Here is a 16,629-nt window from a genome sequence, read left to right on the forward strand (position 1 = left end):
TCTGGTGACACTGATTTTTCTGCAGAGCTGCCAAATCAACTCAAAAAAAAAAAAAAAAATCAAATCTCCACTCACGTTTCCAGAAGTACCTTGTAAAAATATGGTGTGGTGTCTCTGCTCATCGCCACATTCTCTCACTCACAGACCAGAGGCAGAGGCAGAAATGAGGTTGGCACCGCAGATTTAGACAATTCACAGTGCATTTCACGTGCAAGACTCTCCCCTCCTTGGCTCTCTCTCTTCCCACGTCTCCTGCTTGAACTGGACCCAAATCCAGCACTCAGTTCTGAATCCTCAGAATCTTCGCTTGCCTTCCCTCCCCGTCTCTCTGATTCGGTCACCTACCTGTTCATTTCACCGTGTGACATGGAGGCCCCTCTGCCTCCTCTCCCACTTCTGACGTCCTGCTCCCAACACAACCACCCATGCCTGGCTCGGGAGACCCTGGAGGGGTTTCCTTGCTTCCTGATGCTCCGGCCTGTGCTTCTGATGTATCACCGTGAAGTCTACCTTCCCACTCTCCTTTTTCAAAAGTCTTCAGTGGCTCCCTATCACTCACTGAATAAAAATTCTACAGTTTACTTTTGGCACTTAAGGCTCAGCACAGTCTCACTACCCTTAGAAATGCATTCCCCACCACATACAGTAAGAGTGGAATTTAACCACGTTGACTCTTAACCAGAGGTCCTAGCTGTGCCTTCTGGTATCAGCAGAAGAAAAGACTTCCTCTGTCTGTAGTTAGCAGAGAGAAGGACGTAAACTTCTCATTTTGAATCCATTACAAATGCTCTTGTAGAAACAGATTCTTCCATCTGACCTTTGCATTGGTCTATGTTCAGTGGGACTGCTAGACCTCTCAGCTGCCACTTTAAAATAATTCAGCTTGCTTCATCACAAAGCCGGGAAGAGGAGAGCAACTTGGTCAAATGAATGATGATGTAAATGTAACAGGATCTGAGCTGTCCTCTCAGAGTCCCTGTCCGTCCAGGACGAGGAGCGGGAGCCAGGAACATTCAGCTACCGCCATCTCATCTTCACAATTGCTCTGACTAATCAGATTACCTCATTCAAGTCCAAAGCACTATGCTTTCAGCAAATGAAAATATCAGCTTAAAAATTCATAAAGCGAGTGCGGCTTAGAAGAAATAAAGCACTGCTGTTTCCTTCTGCTGGTTAGAACATTTCAAGTTCCTCGGAGGGTAAGTTCTGAGGCTGGATGACAGGTCCAAAGACAGTCTCTCTGGCCCGGTCACTTACATTTGGACACAACCTGTTGAACAGCAGCCCCACATTCTGCACGCAAAACACTCAACTCTGGGAAAAGTAAATCATTCCACAAATGGCCTCCTCCCACATTCGCAGTGTTGGAGGAGAGTTCCTGAAGCTTGGACACAGTGCTGTGGAGCTGAGCCAACAAACTTCACAGCGGTTATGAAACAGCTGCAAATCCATGCTTATGTCATGCGTTGTACGAACACTATATAAAAGGACACATTCAGATCAAGACAAGAAATATGGCTTCGCTAGTGTTAACGCGAGCAGCTCGATTTCACTAAGAACACTTAAGAATAACCCCCAATGTTTCCTAATTATGCGGTTCTAAACTGTGTAGTTAACCTGCATGACATATTTTATTTTCTCCACTTCCCCTCCTCCAAGCAAAAGAATCGTTTACTTCCATCCTTTAAATTCATCACTTTAGCCATTCGCAACATGGAGGGGAAAACCCCAACCACAAAACAAAAAGAATTCGTCCAAAGTCTTCGAATGTCTTCACACTGATTTTACGTGGCAGACAACAAAGCCCTAGACTGATGAGAGGTTACCGTCCATAATACTGTCTGTGGCATAAAGGAAGTTACTAAATTCACTGGAAAGACATTTTCCTGATTTCTTTTGAATATCAGTCAGGCAAAAGTAAGAGCCAGGCTTTCTGCATAATTTTAACGTGATTACAATTCTCTCCAAAATGGGAAATGAAGGTTAAGAGAACTTTTAGATCCTGTTCTCTAGGTCTTAGTAAATTTCATTAATCTCGAGAATCTTGTTTCCATTTGCTAAAGAAAAGCAAGTTATGTATACAGTTACCGGTAGAATTGAAATATGTTGATTTGTATAAAATGCTTTTCAGCCTGCAGGCTGAAAAAAGTGGTATTTATAGTCAAAAGCTTTCAGCAAATAATTGTAATGGGCACTCTACGAGCGAGGGATGGGTCAGGATGTGAATGAAAGGGGAGTCCAACATTTACGAAGCAGTTTGAGAAGATCTCTATCCTTCAAAGCTTCAAGTTAAGTGTTTAAAACTTTCAGTAAATAGGATCAAGCCTGGAAAGTTGCTAAAATCCCAATTGCTCATGGTAGTGTAGCAGGTTAGAAAGTCACTGAAAACTCGACAAAGATTCAGAATCCTGGGACTCTGAGAGCTTCTAATGTAATACAATGTGAGCACTTTTCTCTCTGCCACAAATTAAATCACTGAAAGAGATCTGATAGGGCCAGTATACACGTTAGCCTGAAGCATTGATTCTTTGTTGTTTATATGAAAGTTCTGACCCCAAAAATGATGCTAACTTATTCTTTACTGTGGCCTAAAGTGGTTCTTAAGTGTAATATATTTGGCATTTATGATTAAATACAAAATAACTGGCTTACTGTATTCTAATTATGATAAACATTTGACCATATTGTAAGTTTCACCTAATAAAGTGCTACATTTTCACTTCTCAACCAGCCTGGAGATATACCACTGAGTAAGAAACAGCAAGGTAACAGTACGTTTTAAAATAAGTATATTATCCTAAGTGTCATTTTGTCAGTAGCTTCAGTTTGAAAATACTATATATCTTTGCTTTATTTCTTAAAAAAAAAACAAAAACCTATCTTGTTCAGTTGTGTACCCAACTACCAAATCCTATCAATTCTTCTCAAATTGCCTCAATTTTTTTTTGTTTCTGCCAAATTCACATCACCTGAGATACAGAGCAATGTGATCGTTTCCAGGACTCTTTGTATCTAGGCTCTTTCCTTTCAGCCCATTCTACATATATGAGTAGTTACGTTTGCAGTTTATAAAATACGCACATGTTAAGAATTTCAGGACTACAGAATGTATAATATCAGATGTGTAATTTTTAAACTATTTTCAGTTCTTGTGAGTTACAATTGTATCTAAAAACTTAGATATGTTGTATTCTTGATCAACGCAGTATCTACTTTCTTCTATAAAAGACATTCAACATCTATTAATTTTCTCCTCTCAGTTACTATTAACATTTAACGTTATTCCAGTGGTTATCTTTACAACTTCAAATGATATTCTTAAAATTTCTTGACTTATTCCAAGAAATATTACCTACTGACTCTTTATCTTGTGTGTTTCTTCTCAACTTTCTGCTTTGAATTTGCATGGTTTTACCACTGTGTCTCCTTTATCCCTTGTATTTACATTATGTTCTATGACTGTAGTTAAGTCTTCCTAGATTGCTTCTAAACTTGAACTAGTGAATGACATTTATGATTATGTAATTTCTTATTCTCTCCAAAATCAAGTGGTCCTAACTCCCACAGAGAAAGAAATATTTCATTGACTCTTGCAATGAAAATAAGCATCAAGGTCAAATGGTTTCTCTTTTTCATAGGCCATTGATCCAAAATATGCCTCATTTTAAAACTGAACTTGAATCTTAACATATCTATGTACTAGGCATATCTGTATCTGTATCTCTATATTTCTATATCTATATAGTTTGCTTTTCCTGGAGATTTTAACTTTTTTTGACAGAAGAAGCATATACTATCATCATATGATAAAAAAACCCCCTCAGATTCTAAGTCTAAATATAAATAGAATTGACTTTTTTTTTTTTTCTGTAAGACATTCATCATGGAACCCACTACCTAATTTGAACAAATCGCTTTGATATTACTGCTGGCATTCTGATATTTCTTACAGTTGGACTCTTCCATTAGTTACATAGTTTTTTGGATGTAAATTTATCCTTCATTTTATTCTCTTGCATTTTCCTAGACTACATCTTCAAGTTGTTTTTTTGAGAGGTAAGAGAAATTTAAGCCTTTTCATGTCAAAAAATGTGTTTGCTCTCATACTTTATTCATCGTTGGGCTGAGTACAGAATTACGGTTCCAAAATCAATTCCCTCCATACTTTGAAAGCATGGAACTACTGTCTACCCCAGCCGCCAGTATCATGTATCAAAGTTTATGCCATTCAGGTGATCACTCTTCTGTGGGTCATCTTTTTGTTGTTTGATTGTTCACCTCAGAAGCTCTAAGCTTCTGTTATCCTGAAATTTCACCAAGGTGGGTTTAGGATTTTTTACATTTTACTCCACATTCAGTGGCCTCCTTTAATCTGAATCCTTATGCCTTTATTTCTTTCTCTCCAATGTCTTTGTTTTTTCCTTTAAAAGACTCTTCTTAGTGTTGGACCTCGATTATCCATCCACATCTCGAATACTTTTCTCACATTTTCCACCTTCTCATCTTTTGCTTTATACTCTGGAATACTCTTTAGCTATATTCATGAAGTCTTTCTCTTGATTTTTAGTTTGCAAGAACTCATGTTTTCTAATTGTTTCTTGCCCATACCTACTCTTTTTTTGAAAAGGGGGTAGTGAAATTTAGTGGATGCAATACGTTTCATACTATCTAAGGAGAATAATTAGGTTTTATTGTTTTCTTTTATGTTCAGAATTATTTTATCTGGATTATAGTAATTCTCTGAATTATTCCATGTTCTTTTTTTCATTTTTCTTTTGATTCAAAAAATTAGCTAGCAATACAATCCTATCCCCTTTTCATCTTTGAGAAGTTTGTCAATTTCTGGTCCTCATGTTTCCAGAATTTCTATCTATCTATCTATCTACCTACCTATTTTTTTTTTTTGTTGTTGTTATTTCAGTTGAAGATCTGGAGAGAAGGGAAACTATGTAGATTACCATCTTAAAACTTATTAATTTTTCTATAGAGTATTTGCATCATGTTCAATATTTCCTACTATCTAAAAGTTTAAATAACTTAGTCTGGTATTTGGGACTTGGTGCGGTTTGACCCCAGCTTATCTTTCTTCTTAATCGTCCATTTATCACATTAAAGAATAGGTCATCCCCCTTCCCCGTTGAGAGGGCTGATGCTCTGTTCCCTGAATCTTCTGACTAGTGCCTGCAATGACCTTTTCCCTCTTTTTCACCTACCCATATGTTACAAAGGTAGGCTCAGCTCAAAGCCTGCCTCTTCTGAAGTCTTCATGACCCTCCTAAGATAGGCAAAATTCTGTATTATTTAAAAACATTTAAGTTCTGGCCAAGTAAATGATTGTTCTTTGAGCCAGCAAGGTCAGTTTTTTTTCCCAACCAAAAATTTTATCTACTATTTCCACCCTGAAATCCAAAATAATTTTACCTAAGTGGAATCAACTTTTAAAAGCAAATGTTGTATGTTTTGATATCTTACTATATGACAAAAAGTGTTTTGATGAGATGCAGCTTAAAAAAAACACTGTACTTGAGTTAGATGATTTTTATTATACATTATTTTCTTGATCAGGAGGCAAGAGTGGTTAGCTATTATTATTTCAAGACACCTTCATAGAATTGTTACTCCTGGTTGGAGGCAACAGTGTCGTTATACAACGTTCCAAGCACTCAATTCATACGTTTTCACAGACCAAGCCAAGTTTCTCTCTAAGCCAGGCACCGGAAAAAGATGCTAATGGTTCAGTTCAGCTTATAAGCCAAAGTAATGTCCTGTGAGTGGCATTACCTCACTCAGATCTGAAACATATCTCTCCCTAAGAGCAAAAATAAAGTTGGAGACACAAGAATCCCAGGAGAGAAACCCTACCAGGCAGATACTATATAGCCTAGTCATTGCCTTGAGAAATAACAGGATAACACAACCACATTTTGAAACGTCATGGTCCAGTAAAGGCTCAACACCATATTCCAAAGAAGTACTGGAAAACACAAAATCCTCATGGCCTAGAACTGAGTCCTCTACAGAGGCACTCTGGCACTTATCTTAACCTTGACTGTCCTTGTTCCCTAATGGAGTTTGATATCAACCTGACAATCTGGTTCATCCAAATTGCTTTCTCGAAGACTCAAACATGACTAACTTTAGAACAGAGACAAACACCTCAGTGCATGCATTTTAAGTAGAATGATATTTGAGGTAAGGGATGCTGAAAATCTATCATCCACAGGTCACTGGGCAACATGACACCAAGCCAGTTTTATAGACTATAGAGAATTCAAGAAGCATATATTAAGTGCCTAATGCCTGGGAAGGGGTGTGATTATTAAAATAGAATGTATCGTCTATTGCTCTTGAGAATATCACATTTTGGAAGTTAAAAATTATGTATATGAAACATTTGTTTAATATCCAATCAGAAAGGCCATAGTGGCATGACTGGGACATTGTGCTGTACACCCAAAATTGACATACTGTAACTGATTGTTTCAATTTAAAAAAAAAAGCAAGCCTATAGTGTAATAACTTTTCACAGGGGATGTGGAAACACAGGTATGAGACTTCCAGTCAGGGGAATTAACCAACCAGTTATGACCTATAAGCTTAAAACCTACCCAAGTTAGTTTTGAAGCAGTCTCCATACATCAAACAGTGAAAATTTTGGATAATAATGGTAAGTCAGTTCTAAAGACTATTCTGTAGACATTAACACTACAACCATGAGTATGTGTGACAGCCCCGAAACTGCCCATCACAAAGTGGAACAGAAAGCCGGATGTTCAAGTACGCACAAGGTATGGTCACCACTATGTCAAGTTAGATGAATGAGGGCTAGAAGGGAAAAAAATTTTTTAAATGAATGATTTGTTAAGGTAGGGCTCTAGATGTGTGCTTTCTGTGATTTCCACTGTTATTTTCAACAATGGAAATGTTGGAAATGCTGTGGAAGCAACATTATCATACACGTAGGAGACATTTCAGAAGGCAGCCAGTGTGTGAACTCTGGGAAATGTTGGACTAGATGATTGTAGATAATCTAATCCAAGTATTTACATATCTTATGAGAAGTATAGGAAGCAAGAAGCTTGAGACTCTTGCCTAGGTGGTAACTAAGGCACTGGGACATGTCTTTGTTTCTTGAGTCGTTTTAATCCAAATGATTGACTGCACATCTATGACACTACTAGTGAGATTTCCATGGGGGGTAACCTACAATCAATGGAACTGAAGGGGCTGGGGGCACGGTGTAGGGAGGGCAGGGAGAGGAGGAGGAGAAATACAGGTGTAACTTCTGAGTTAATCAGATCACAAACACACACACAGAATGAAAGTCTCTTGCCTCCTGTTACCTCCCCTCTACCTCCAACCCCACCCTGAAGGTTTTCTGCTTCTTGGATAGTTTCAAACACGCGCGTTTTCCTCTGAGTACTGCTTGTGGGAGTAACTTTGGAGTCATACCTGCTTGGATTCTAATCTTGCCTCTACTCCTGACTAGCTGTGTGCCTTGAACAAGCTAGTAATCTCTCTGAAACTCAAATGTCCACATTTCTAAAAAGCATAAGTTTCACTCAGGACATATATAGATTAACGAGACGTTCATGTATGTGAAGTCACTAGAGGAGTATTGGTCCACGGTAGGCATTAAATACAGATTGTTCTCTCTCCCACGTTTTTCTTTGTGCTCAGGACTCTGGTGTTCAGGTGTTGGAGACAGTTTAGGTACAAAAGAAGGTGATGCCCCTTTAGCAGTGGGCTGTTTCTAGATTTTGCTCCCACCCCCGTGTTCACCCGCACAAGGGCCAGCATCCCCAGGCTATAACTTGAGGACAGGATGAGGCCAGGTCAGTCTTATTTGGGCATCAAAGACCCGAGTGAGTTCCCTCAGCTGGCTCCATTTGTAACCTACACTTAAAATTTCAGTTCTGTCTAATGTGGCTTCTAGGGCCTGGCTGTCTAAGACAGTAGCCGCTGGCCGCATGTGGCTACTTCCACTGCATTAAAACGTAATAAAATTTAAAATGCATAATAACATGTTCCTCGGTCACACAGCCCCATCTCAAATACTCAGTGGGCACCTATGACTAGCGGGCTACCAAATTAGCTGGCATCCAGAGAACGTTTTTATCGTTACAGAACATTTAGAAACCCGCTCTGAAGTTCTAGGCGTATTGGTGGGAGTAAGAAATGTCTCAGGGTGAGTACCCACCATCTTTGTTCACAATTTTTAAATGATTTTCAGACCAGAAAAATGAATTCAGGTAGGGGAGCCGGGTAGAAGAAACGCATTTCCTGATTAGGAATACATACAAGCCTCAATACATACAAGCATTCCAGGCACCAGCCTGTAAGACATCAATAGCATTCCTTCCACATACCACAGCCCATTTGTAAAGCAAATTTTGATAAGATATGTGAACGTCAGAGTGATGTAAGTGGCATTTTTGCTTGCAAAAGTGAATATTTCTTAACCAGAGTGTGGTACTTTACAGAAAAGGCAGAAATCTCCTATAGCGTCCAAAACTTACAAAAGGTTTGCCAAGTATTTGGCAGCTTTATTTCTGTACACAGTGCAGTTAATGCTTCTGGTGCCACAAGTACCTGCGACAGGCAATACAAGTGTGTGAATGAGATCCGTAACATCCAACTATTCAAACTGTGCAAAGGTTCACCCCGAATCAATCGAATTGATTTTTTTTATTGAGGTATAGTCGATTTATAATGTTGTGTTAATTTCTGGTGTATAGCATCATACTCATATATATTCATTTTCATAATAGGCCATTACAAGGTATTGAATATAATTCCCTGTGCTCTACAGTAGGACTTTGTTTATCTATTTTATATGTAATAGTATCTGCAAATTCTGAACTCCCAATTTATCCCTCTCTACCCACTTCTCCCCGCCCAGTAACCATAAGTTTGTTTTCTATGCCTGTAAGTCTGTCTGTTTTGTAAATAAATTCATTTGTGTCCCTTTTCTTTTTTCTTTTTTTAAGATTCCACATATAAGTTCTATCATATGGTATTTTTCTTTCTCTTTCTGGCTTACTTAGTATGATGATCTCCAGGTCCATCTATATTGCTGCAAATGGCATTATTTTATTCTTTCTTATGGCTGAGTAGTATCCCATTGTATGTGTGTGTGTGTGTGTGTGTATGTATATACAACTTCTTTATCCAATCATCTGCCAATGGACATTTAGGTTGCTTCCATGTCTTGGCTATTGTAAGTAGTGCTGCTGTGAACATGGGGGTGCATGTATCTTTTTAAATTAAGAGTTTCCTCCAGACATATGCCCAAGAGTGGGATTGCGGGATCATAGGGTAAGTCTATTATTAATTAAGTCTGGTCCCCAACAATCTATTCTGTGTACAGGGGGCGCTTGTGAGTTGGTTACAATCCCTGTGCAAATATCAAACTCATTATGAACCAAACCATCAACAGCTCTTAACCCATTCATTCGGCTTCTGCAGCAATTTAAAAGGAAAGAAAGGAAGCATTTGCCCACTGTAATGGAAACATTGTTTTTGAGGTCAACGTTGTGTTTCCCTAAAGAGGAGCTCTCAGGAGGATTTCATCTACGCAGGTACATAGGCCTCATTTGGAGTGCTGACCCCTGCTGCGGGAAGAAAGGCACGCTGCCTGGAGGACCAGCCCGACTGTATATTCATGCCTCCAAACCCGAGTGGGTGTCGATGCTTCCAGACCTTCTGCTTGCCTGCATAGACCTCTCGTTATCCTAAACCAGACATTTCAATGCTTGTTCAGTTTCTTTACATCTCTGACGCTTCTGCCTTCCCTCCCTCAGCAGATGGCCTTGCCCCTGACTTCAGAGGGTAATTGAAGCCATTAGACAAGAACTGAAGTTTCCTGCCCCCTGACTGATGTTTACCTGCAAGGTTGCCATCTTATTCTGTATCTTGCTTGTTGCAATGAAGGGGTGTATCCTGGCCAGTTGTCTCCTACTGGGTAACCTTCTACCAGACCTTTACATGCCTCTTTTACTGGCTCCTTCCCAGCAGTCTTTGAACAGATCAAGTCTCTTCCACCTTAAATCAACTCTTCTTCCTTACAGGTCCCTCTTGCTCTCCTCATCCTTATAGCCAAATACCCCAAGGTTTATCTAAAGCTGCCCTCTCTGCTCCTTCACTTCTCCCTCACTTCTCAATTTCCATGCTGGGTTCCACTTTGACCGTGAGATTGGAATTATCCTATCCATTTATCCAAATTAAATGTCCATCAACAGACAACTGGATAAAGAAGATGTGGTATATACACAATGGAATACTACTCAACTATAAAAAAGAATAAAATAATGCCATTTGCAGCAACATGGGTGGACCTGGAGATTGTCACACTAAATGAAGTAAACCAGAAAGAGAAAGAAAAATACCATATATAGGTGGAGTCTAAAAAAATGACACAAAGGAACTGATTTACAAAACAGAAACAGACTCACTTTCATGGAAAGCAAACTTTTGGTTACCGGGGGGAAAGTGGGATGGGTAGAGGGATATATGGGGAGTTTGGGATTAGCAGATACTAATTACTACATATAAAATAAACAACAAGATCCTACTGTATAGCACAGGGAGCTACATTCAATATCTTATAATAGCCTATAATGGAAAACAATATGAAAAAGGAATATATATATATGCATAACTGAATCACTATGCTGTAAACCAGAAATTAACACATTGTAAACTGACTATACTTCAATTAAAAAAAATATTTTTACTGTGGTCCAAGATGGGTAAAATACCTATTATTGTTTCTACAGGTACAAAAAAATGCTTAGGCTAATTCTCTTTTTAGTTCTTATTATCCCTGTGGTATAGACGAGGCAGGAAAAAATGACAGCAGTGAGTGTGGAGCTAGCAGCATGTGAGATTCAGAAGCCAGGCTTCTGGTGCCATGGCTTTGTCCCCAGATGCCTGAACTAGGCTAATAATGCAACTCTTCCCACCCAAGAACGTTCCTCTGTAACATGAGTGAGTTGGATTAGATGATTACTGACGTTCCTTCCAGCTGGTATAAAACAACACACAAATGAAGCCCTGGCGTTCTTAGTGACTTGCTCAGGCATCCGCTGGGGAGGGCCGGGACGGAGGTCGCCCTGCTCCCAGCCCCAGGCTCTGCGTATGCTCAGTGAGTGTGCTCACTGCGGGGACCAACCGAAAACAGAGGCCAGTTTTAATTGGAATGCTGGTCAGTACAACCTGAAAAGCCTTCAAACTTCCAGAAACAGATCTCCCCCAGATTCTGACACAGTCACTGATGATGACGACTGCGCCGAAAGAGGAGCCAGGAGAAAGCTCCTCATCAAAGACCCTGGTCTCATCCCTACCAGGGCGAACCCTCTGCTGGAAGAGCCATCCCACTTCTCATGCTTACACGGTTTTTTGTTTTTTTAAGGCTGTCCACTCCACTAGAGAGTAAGCTTTAAGAGCTCTATCTGTCACCTTTAGATCCCTAGCTTTTAGCCGAGGACTTGGCACACAGTCGGCAATCTAGACATGTTTACAGAATGATGTGCAAAGTTCACCACCTCGGAGCATCCCAATCGGACTTACATTCAGAGTTCGGCTCAGATGCCATCTCTCTCCCCCGACCCCTCCCAAACTCCCATCTATTTTGACTGTATTTCTCCTACGTTGTGTCTCATTTTGTATATTTTATTACGGTTATTTATGTATGTATTTTAGCTCTCCAGTAAGGTCAAACTCAGACAGAAGCCATTTTCTGCTCACCACTCAAACCCTGCAACACATCGTTCATAGCAGGCACTCAGATGTTTGTGGAGGAAGCACATCGCTCATTCATATATTTACATATAAATTTACATATACACACATACCAAAGTAATTGGTACAGCTTTTTACACACAGAAGACATTCAGTCAATACTATGGAATAAATTAAATGCTGTTTCTTCTAAGTTGTGATGAGGCTAGTACCCTCCAACGACAAATGCTTGTAAAGCACTCCAAATCTCTTAAGAGAAGATACAATAAACTAGATTAAGAGTCATAAAAATGGTCATATCCTTGGGTAATAATCCCACTTCTGGGATTTTGTCCTAAGGAAATAAACAAAACCCCCGGAACAAACTGAACTCAGCCAAACCAACCAAAATAATAATAAAGTCTAGAAAAAAAATTTAGTACAGCACTTTTTTAGTGAAAATTAGAAGATATTATGGCACACTGACATAACATGATATTATTCTAATGGTAGTTCTGGCGACTCATGAAAGATGCTTGTGACTAACACTAAACAAAACACCAAGTTCACATGCGCCCTGTTTTCCACTCGGGAAAAATATGAATACTTATGGGAAAAGCAAAGAAGCAACAAAAGAGAAAAAGTTATTTTGGGATAGTGTTGCTATGGGTGATCCCCCCACCAAATTTTCCTGTAAGTTTATTGTTTTCATAATAAAAAATTTGCTATCGTCAGCATTAACCTTTCCTTAACGTGGCTCTATTTCCTATAGACAGTTATCTAGTGAGGACCAAAGCATAAATTTAAGTGTCTGCTGATACCATTGCTCCAGTATTTAACTGTAGGATTCAGGTGGTACCCGAATAGGGGTGCTATTCTGTGTTGCTGCAGGGGCAGAAACAGGTTTGGATGAGAAACAAGCAGTTAGACCCAGCAAAGGAGTCTCGGGAACCACACAACTGATGAGATGACTCACCAAGGAAGCTATTGATGCTAATCTCTGAGAAGGTTAAATGAGGAGGCTGCAACCCATGTGAAGAGGAGGGGGAGGAATAATGGAGGACCATCTTCTTGGTTCTCCACCGTCTCCTGTCCCCTCCTTACCATCTATTCCCTCACACAAGTCTGCACACTATGGCCTGCCAGCCAAATGCCACTGGCTGCCTGTTTTCCTTTTAATGGAGGTACTGGGGATTGAAGTCAGGACCTCATGTATGCTAAGCATGTGCTCTACCACCAAGTTATACCCAGCCCCGCCATGGCTGCCTGTTTTTGTAAATAAAGTTTTATTGCAACACAGCCAAACCTGTTCATTTATGTCCATCGTGCTTTCATCACGCAATGAGTTGAAAAGTTGTGACAGACACTGAACAGCCCACAAAGCAAAAACATATTTACTATGTGGCTTTTTACCAAAAAAGAATTTGTCCCGTAGCCCCAAATATATATGGAGGCTTACAAACAGATACTCAATTTAGGTATTTAGGTACCGGGCCATCTTTTTCTATTCCTTTTTTCTTCGGACATGCTAGCCTAGAAGACAGATAACAAGGCGATCATATACTTTAAGCTGAGAATTTCGAGGGTGCCAGGGGTGCTAGCTAGATGACACTCTGGGACAACAGAAGTAAACAACGACTGTCCTGGACACCAGACCTCTGGGCCCCCTACTGGAAGGGCTACTAGCACAAGAGCAGGTTTCAAAGGGCACTTGGTGCCTGTTCAGGGACTGTGGTTAGGTGCACACAGAAAGCTCACGTGGCTCCTCTTACTGGTTCTTCCCATTTCAGTTGCCTTCAGATGCCTCTCTACTTCCGTCTGTCTGTCCATCCATCTTACCTCTGCCCTAGGGTAGCCCAGCTATTTGGATACCACTCGAGGTACATAGAGCATCTCTACTATCATTGGAGCAAAATGGGCAAAGTTCACTCATCCTATTTAAATAAACTTAATTATTTGCGATCATCACAAATAATTTTTGTACCCGTAAGTTTCACTTGGTTCAATATCTAAGCAACTCCTCAAAATTCTCCTCCTCTGTAAGAGAAGAATTTTAGGTTTGTCTTCCCAAACAATTTATTTAAAAGTGACCCTCAACTATAGCATTTATCACAAAGAGACCCTAAGACAAATATGGTATATTATTCATTGATCTGAGCTTTTAATACTCAACAATACTGCTTGGAAGAATTACTGAAGAATGAAGTTTCTGATTCTACCCTTCCAGAATGAAAAACAAAAGAAAACAACACATACCGCCCTATACACCTATTTTCCCCCTAGTAAAAATTCTGATGCTGTGCGCAAAAAGTAAAACAAAAGATGTTTAGAGCACCTTTCATGAAATCTAGGACGCTATACTCTGTGAGACTAATCTCTGAACAATAATAGCTCACAGCTTTGAAACCTCTCTGGATGGCTTTCCGAATATTGCCATCTGGTGGAATTTCAGTTAATTGTCCCTTTGTTCCAGGGAGCTCCTGGGGTAGGGGGTCTCAGAGCGCCAGTGGGCAATAACAGGCCAAATGATTGCGTCTCAAACACAAACCCCAAACTGAAAAAAAAAAAAAAAAAAAAAAAAAAAGAGCCTTTCTGGGCGTTTATCACCTTTTCAAGATACCCACCCTCTCTCTCTTGTAAAGTCAACAGAGCAGTTGCCTTGATTTTTAACAAGATCAAATCATCACTGATTCACAATTAGGAATGTCATGAGGTTTTTTGACTATATCTTGACATTTATTTCCTCACTCCACTTATCACTAAAAAGATCTCCAAAAATTAAACTTTAACTGGCTTGAACAGCTTTAGAGGAATTGCCGATATCAGTTAATTAGGCCTTAGTACACATGGGAGATGGATTATAGTCTGAAAAATAACGTCTTAATGAAGCATGTTTACTCGAATATTTGCTTTAACTGTATAATGGAACTCTGAAAATAAATCTGTTACGGAGGCATTCGTACTATGTGCTCCAGTTTACTCTGCAAACATCATTTATGCTGAAATCTTACCTTGAGCATCCAGGCTCTCTCCCTGGCTGTCGGGATGAAATGTTCCTCTGAGAAATGGGATACTGGGAGAGTAAACATGAAACAAAAAAAAAAAAAAAGAGAGAGAAAGAGAGATCTTTTAATGTGATGAAAACATAGGCTCAAAGAGTTATCATTCAGCTCATTGGGTGTGGCTGGCAGTGGTAGAGAAAATTAAAACACGTACACAAAATATCCAAATTCAGTCCATTTTACCATTTGAGAGAGATTAAGTCAGCCAAACGATGGGGTTCTCAGTCTGTATTATTAGATCAGTTCTTGGGCTAATTAAAGTTTGTGAGTGTTTATATAATGGCAGTCCTATGAAGATAATTTTTTTTACCTTTCCCTCTGACCCCGCCATGACGAGAGTCCTGAGTTACGCAATTACCCAAGGAGGCAGTGCCTCCGGGGTGGGGCATCAAAAGCCAACATCAATTAAAGTATCCACTTTCCCAAACTTGGGTTAATTTGCAGATTTTATGTCTAGTACCATCACAGGCTTTTTCTTGTAGCGAAAGATGTGTTTCATTCAAACAGGATAAGTGTTATAAACAACACCAGGATCAAACTTCAAAATACACACACCATCTAGTAATTATTCACTTTCTACGAATGAGCTACTGATCTTCAAAAACATGCTGACGAAACGATAAGGACAGATCCAGTTCCAGGGGCTGAGAAGTGCACATGAGCTCCGGGTTTTGGGGGTCCCAGACTGGGGGCGGGGTGGACGGTAACTGGAGAGGCTGCTTGTGGCTCCAGCAGACGCAGCTCAAAAGGACCTGAGACGCAGATGTGCGTGAGCCTTAGTGGTCTTCCCACCACCCCAAGAAGCAGATCAGAAGGGACCCCCTCCACCTTCTATCTGCCCTCGCCCCGCATGCTGCTCTTCAGTGTTTGCTGGCAGGGACCACTTCAGAACTGCCTTTGGGGCCTGCTTAATTTAATATCAACTGTATAAGAAGAAAATATTTGTGGCAGGTCCAACGCAATGTGATTCATCCCAGACAGTTCTGGAGATGTTACTGGGAGAAGGATTTTAAGAAAGAGAAGGGGGAGGCATTTTACACTTTTTGTTTGTTTGTTTTTAATAAGGGAAAGAGGAGATAGTGAAAGGATGGGGGGAAATGCAAATAAAACAGCAGGTGCTCAGAGAACAAACAGAAAGGCAGTAGCTGAATTTTCCACAATCATTCAATAGGGGAGTTCAAAAGTAATTCATAAAATTTGGCTTGTATAAAAATCAGGGAATTCAATGTGAGTGGTAGACTGAGTTTAAGAACTGAACTCAGGTAAGCTGACAATTTTTTTTTCTTTCCGATAGACCAGATAGGATTTCTTCACCTATTTTACAGAATTTAATTTTAATGAGTATTTCACATTTTCCCATAATTTAAAGATAGTTGATAAAACTAAAAAAATCAGGTTTAAAAAAAATCTGTTCCCATCCATGTAGGTTTCTTTTCCTACGTCCTCCAATCTTCTAGGAATTTTAACTGAATCAGAATGAAAATTTCATTTGCTCTATTTAACTAGTACCAGTAGCTATGTAACTAGGCAAAGTGTTGGCTACCAAGCTAGAATCAAGAGCAGAAGGTTCCTAGTTTATCTATAAATGAGCTAATTAGCCCTTAGAAAATTCAGGATCAGTTGGATACAGTTGGCCTTTCTCTGTTCTGACAACAGCCCGTGGTTAATATTCAACAGCTGTGATGGATCAGTTTGGAGAAGAATGAGACATTTATTGGCTACCCCTGCACAAGTCGTTTCACATATTTGATCTAATATAATCCTCAAAACCATCTTATTACAAATGAAAAGACTGAGGCTCAGAGCAGTGGAGCAGTTTGCCCGACATCTGGCAGCTAGAGTGACA

The 16,629-nt window shown here is 39.8% G+C and overlaps 1 protein-coding gene across 2 annotated transcripts in view; it reads right to left on the minus strand.

Annotated features, from left to right (window-relative positions):
- The window catches only part of MAPRE2 (microtubule associated protein RP/EB family member 2), a 138,600-nt gene that overhangs the window by 103,658 nt on the left and 18,313 nt on the right, over positions 1-16,629 (minus strand). For both annotated transcript variants that reach the window (XM_031438965.2, XM_031438964.2), the window contains exon 2: positions 14,733-14,794. Coding sequence is in view for 1 of the 2 variants with exons in the window: in XM_031438964.2 (XP_031294824.1) it covers positions 14,733-14,794 (62 nt within the window). In the remaining variant the exon portion in view is untranslated. The remainder of the gene's footprint in view (positions 1-14,732; positions 14,795-16,629) is intronic.

This window comes from Camelus dromedarius, chromosome 32 (genome assembly GCF_036321535.1).
Source record: "Camelus dromedarius isolate mCamDro1 chromosome 32, mCamDro1.pat, whole genome shotgun sequence".
NCBI classification, from domain to species: domain Eukaryota; kingdom Metazoa; phylum Chordata; class Mammalia; order Artiodactyla; family Camelidae; genus Camelus; species Camelus dromedarius.